The sequence below is a fragment of the Epinephelus moara genome, chromosome 24, assembly GCF_006386435.1.
Source record: "Epinephelus moara isolate mb chromosome 24, YSFRI_EMoa_1.0, whole genome shotgun sequence".
Classification (NCBI taxonomy): Eukaryota; Metazoa; Chordata; class Actinopteri; order Perciformes; family Serranidae; genus Epinephelus; species Epinephelus moara.
In genome coordinates this window covers 32,066,145-32,071,553 of record NC_065529.1, presented here as the reverse complement: position 1 = coordinate 32,071,553, position 5,409 = coordinate 32,066,145, and the positions used below count along the sequence as shown (strand labels likewise).

General features: G+C 39.6%; 2 protein-coding genes across 3 annotated transcripts in view; one reads left to right on the top strand and one right to left on the bottom strand.

Moving 5' to 3' along the window:
* Nucleotides 1–5,409, top strand: part of atg7 (ATG7 autophagy related 7 homolog (S. cerevisiae)) — a 121,082-nt gene that overhangs the window by 43,296 nt on the left and 72,377 nt on the right. The window contains exon 15 of the mRNA XM_050039375.1: nucleotides 1,826–1,941. Coding sequence (XP_049895332.1) covers nucleotides 1,826–1,941 — 116 coding nt within the window. The remainder of the gene's footprint in view (nucleotides 1–1,825; nucleotides 1,942–5,409) is intronic.
* The window catches only part of LOC126386795 (putative nuclease HARBI1), a 133,732-nt gene that overhangs the window by 101,985 nt on the left and 26,338 nt on the right, over nucleotides 1–5,409 (bottom strand). The window lies entirely within an intron of this gene.

Genomic DNA, 5,409 nt, shown 5'->3' with positions numbered 1-5,409 from the left:
AACTATTTTGTTGCATAATGAGAATCGAGAAAATAAAGCAATTTATGTTCTTAATTTGTTTTTTTCTTCCTCAAAAAGTATCGATAAGAGTACCGTTAAAATACCGGATCGATAAGCAGTATCGATAAGAGTAGTAGTACCGTTAAAATCTTAACGATACCCATCCCTAGTCATGCTCCTCTGGTAGTCCACCACCAGCTCACTGGTTGTGCTGATTTTGAGATTTAAGTGATTGCTGTTGCACCATGTGACAAAGCTCTCTGTCACTCCTCTGTACTCCTGTAAAAGCAGTCTCTCAGTGAGGACGACATGTTTCTCGCTGGAAATTATATAGTGATAACTTCCATTTCACCAAAAACTACACTTTATACCTTGCATTAAATTCGTTTAAAGTCTTCACTGCAGACTGTATATTATATGAGACCAGACAGACATGGATGTGAACTGCACCTTGACTGATTGCTGAAGCCGTACAGCAGTTACGTGGTCTAATTTATTTAACTGTTATGCTCACACTTAAGTGTTTGCAGCCATGCTCCTGGTGTAGCTCTGTGACCCTTGGTTTGTTGATCCATCTATCCATTTGTCACTTGGTTGATTCATCCGTTGGTCCAGACCACTATTAGATGAATTGCCATGCACTTTAGTACAGACCCTGATGGCTCCATTTAAGTAAACGCATGGCATTATAAAAAGGCTACTTAACTGAAAGGACTCCCACACAAGCCATTGGCTAACAGACGGTCTGTGATTGAGACATTTAGCCGATAATTGCTCTCTCAACCGAAGTCACTTTGCAGGTTTGGTGGTGACTGTTAGTAAACACAGTCGTCGGCAAAAGTGAAAGTAAAAGCCAACCACAGACTCACCCTTATTTGGTGTTTCGCCTCGCTGTTTTTGCTTTTTTTTGAGCTGTGTCTCCTTGATGCCTGCTGCTTACTGGCACCTGGTCGCTATCTTTTTATAAAGCTCCAATCTCAGTTGAGTGCTGTGGGGGCACACACCTATAAATGTCCTGAACACAGAAGAGAGAAAGTAAGAAATTACAGGCAGAGGGCAGAGTTTCTGCTGATAAATACACTGCCACACACTTCTAGTCGGTCGTAAGGGATGATTGAGAGGAATTACTCCTGTATGAGTCTTCCTGTGGCTCAGAGAATAGACTTTAAAGCAGCTATGCTTGTGTACAAGTCTCTCCACGGCCTAGCACCAAAGTACATCTCTGACATGTTAGTGCCATACGAACCATCTCGGACTCTGAGGACCTCAGGGACCGGCCTCCTGCTGGTGCCCAGAGTCAGGACTAAACATGGGGAATCAGGATTCCAGTTTTATGCAGCTAAAATCTGGAACAGTCTTTCTGAAGATGTGAGACAGGCCTCTACTCTGACAATGTTCAAATCTAGGCTCAAAACAGCTCTATTTCACTGTGCATAAGACTGAAAGGATCTTATCTGCACTCTTCTCTTTTAAAGTTCATTTTATAATGATTATTTATGTTTTTATTTTGTATTGTGATTTTAATGCATTTTCTTGTTCTGTAAAGCACTTTGAATTACTTTGTGTACGAATTGTGCTCTACAAATAAACTTGCCTTGCCTTACATTGTTTTTTAGGAAAATCCTGCGGAGTATATCTTACAGAAAGATTTTAGCCTTCCAAAACACATTTGATTGGTTTTGTCTTGGTGTTCATCTTCTGTTCTTTCCTTCTTTCAGAAGAAACTCTTTCAGGATTATGGGAATGAACCTGATGTCAGTGCTCTCCACACTGTGTATCGCCAGTTGTTCACTATATGTTGTTGCTGTTGTTCTGTCATTAACAGTCAACCCGGGATCGGACTCTGGATCAGCAGTGCACAGTCAGCAGGCCCGGCCTGGCCATGATTGCTGGAGCCCTGGCTGTGGAGATGATGGTGTCCATTCTGCAACACAGTGAAGGGTAAGCACAGCAGACTTTTTCATTAGTTTTTATTACTTATTATCACTCTAGCATTTACAGTGGTAGTTATAATAGTATAATTGATCTGGCCATATATTCATAATGTGGAGTCTTGAGTTGTTGTAAGTACTGTACATTGCCTCGATTCAGTGACTAATACAGAAGGAAAGGTAAGAGAGGGTAATTACAGACTGTATAAAACAAATAAAATAATTGCTTTTTTATTAGGCCTGTCATGATAATAACGTTATCAACTTATCAGTGTCAGCAAAACTGATTGAGGCCATGTCTATGTATCATACAGTATTGCCCTTGGGTTTACATGTGTGTTTATTTACATAGAAATGTCGCCAACATGATGTCAGAATACAGCAGGTTTTTCCCAAACATTATAAGGCTTGTGCAATGCCTAAGTGTGTTTTCACAGCAACTCAACTGAATAATCAGAAAAAAATATGCCAATGCAAGCTTTTCAGGGCTGTGTCCAACTCAGAAATTTGTCAGCGGAACTGGATTTGTCAGTTCAATACGAATATTCGACTCTGTGTTCCATTATTTCAATTAGACTTTGAGAGTTTGAGCGGGGTTCTGCAGGACGTTCAAGATGACAGTGACTTTCACGTAATATAGTAAACAAGCCAACCAAGTCCTCTGAGCTTATGTGTGCTAACTGCGCTAACCATGGATTGGAAATGTGCAACAGTATTTTTTGTCGAAATAAAAGCCCGAGACGGTTTCCTATTAAGCTGCTGTGAGCTGTAAATTCACCACTTCTAAACAAAAGGCGCAGGATAACGTTATCTCGGAGCCTGCCTGGGCAAGCCTCTCTTCCTCTGGGCAGCTGCCTCTGTCTCATTCAGACTCACACTGGGTCAGTGTCCACAGCTGCCTGTAATGTAGAGCTGCGTGACAGAGGGGTGTTCACAGTGCACACAAAAAATAAAACAACTGCTCAACGTGAAGAATCTCAGTCGACTGAGTCTCCACGTCTGACTCAAATCATCATCAACTGTCACAGAGCAGCCCTACTGTTTTGCCATCATTTGTGGTTGAATTCAAAGTTAATTGCTCTCTGAAAGGGTACTTTTATAACAATATTATGCTATTATCATTATATCAGTGGCATAAAATGGTATTAAAATGACAATGATATTGTTAATTGCACTCAACAAAAGCATTTATCGTGACAGGCCTAAGTCTTATGTCTAAAAGCTCAAATGCTTTACAGAGATCTAAAGTAAAGGTCTGAGGATGCACAGAAACATACCGTAAAACTTGAATTAATAGCCGGTGCTATTATTTTCTTAAATCAATGAAATCATCAGGCCTATATTTGGGACAGGCCTTTAATTCCTTTCACACAAAACTGTTTCTCATCAAAGACAGGAAATACAATCAAATTGTTGATTTAAACCAGTATGAATATTACTTGTTTGAAATTAGGTGTTAGATAATATGTCAATTATGAATCATTCATTTGATCTAGCTTCGAAAGATAGCACATCAGAGAGAGAGGGTGTTGTGTCACTCTATGATTTTGGCAACCGTCACACCGACACACCACTCTATCCTGTTCAAACAATACTCACAACTTGGATATATTTTTACGAAAAACTCTTTTAATTCTTTTGATCTGAGGATCCTTTTGGACTTAAGGATAATGAATCACTGACAGGGTAATCGAGGAATAGACACATAATTTGAGGTAGCCAACAATCCAATTTTATACATCCGAAAAACTTCTACAAAAAAATGAAATGCTTGGCAACCAGACCAGGTCTCTAATTGAGACAGGCCTTTATTTGTAAAAATGTGTAGCCACACCAGGCTAGTAAAAGGGACTGGGCATTTAATTGGGATTGGAAGTTTAATTGAAGTTTCATGACCTTGTGACTTTTTTGAAAATGTAAATGATGCCGTTTTAATCCAATAAAAGATCCTTGCTAACACTTGTGGAGTTCTGCAAGGTCAGACACTGAACTACCTCACTGAACCGCCCTGATCACCAGTAGGTGGTTGACCTTCTCTTGTCAGAGTTTTATGCTGGTACCTCTCTCCAGGCATGAAACTGAAGGAGACTGTGTCTTTGAGCTTGTGGCTCCTAAACTTTCAGTAAGCTTAACTTGCTTACTTTTGCTTTTTGATGGAGCAGCACTGCAGCTGAGGTCTTACTGCACCGCAGGTAGTATCTGTAATTTGCTTGTAGCACAGCTCCCTGAGTTTACTTGAGCCCGAAAACTTCTGTTCACTTTAGAAGCTTTGTGGTATTTCATAATCCACCTCTCACTTTTATGCTTCAAAAGCTTTAACACTGTAATTCAGTCAGCTCTCAAGTTCACTTGGCAATCTGTACTGGTTCCATATTTTCAACTCTTAAAGTGTTTTTTTTTTTCCCTAACACTGATGGGGATGTTTTCATGCCTATTAAGTGTGCACAGATGTTTCTTTGTGGCATTGTAATTGTGTGTGCCTGATTCGGTGAAAGTCAGACTAAAGTGGCCGCTTGCTGGGCCTGATAAGACAGCCATTTTCTCTCAGAGTGTTTTGAGATGTTATAAGCTGTTACAGAGCTGCTCTGCCTATCTTGGATAAAAAGCTTAGAAAGCAAAGAGAGAAGGAGACTTTTGTGAACACGCTGTACCTCGTCGGTTGTGTAACTACCTCCTTTACAACAAGATCTCGCTCTTTTGCATCTGCCCTTTCTGTGTCCTTGTTTTCCTCTTCATATCTGTGCTTGTTCCTTTCTTTTTTAACCCCATTTCCTCCATCTCTTTATGCCCTTTAAGGTCGTCTCTGCAGCATTCACACGAACAGCTATGGGCTTTAGAAAATTGTCACATAAGGATTAATGTTGCAGCAGTTTGACAGACATGTCTTACTTTGCAAAACCACTCTGAGCTCAGTGTGAGACCTACACTGATATTTTCATTATTGTTATCCAGTCAAATCTTTTAGACGTGGCTAGATTTACTGACTAGTAGATCCCATGGAAAATGTAATACTTCACAGTTTCCTGACATTAAATATAGGTTTGCTGGAGCCATATATAATAAAATAAATCAGCATGCATTAGGTCATATGTTAGGCTCATACATGATTTATAATGTGTCATATTTTGGGATGTTTATGGAGATTTACTGCCTTTCCTCTATCTTTCAGTCCAATGTAAATGAAGTTTTTAAAGGCATGGCAGAAAAGTTGTTACACAAGTTGTGGTTTTACAGGTACAGTGGTGTGAAAAAGTGTTTGCCCCCTTCCTGATTTCTTACTTTTTCGCATGTTTTCCACACTTAAATGTTTCAGATCATCAAACAAATTTAAACATTAGTCAAAGACAACACAAGTAAACACAAAATGCAGTTTTTAAATGAAGGGTTTTATTAATGAGGAAGAAAAAAATCCAAAGCTACATGGCCCTGTGTGAAAAAGTGTTTGCCCCCCAGCTCCTGTGAAAACATAACTGTGGTT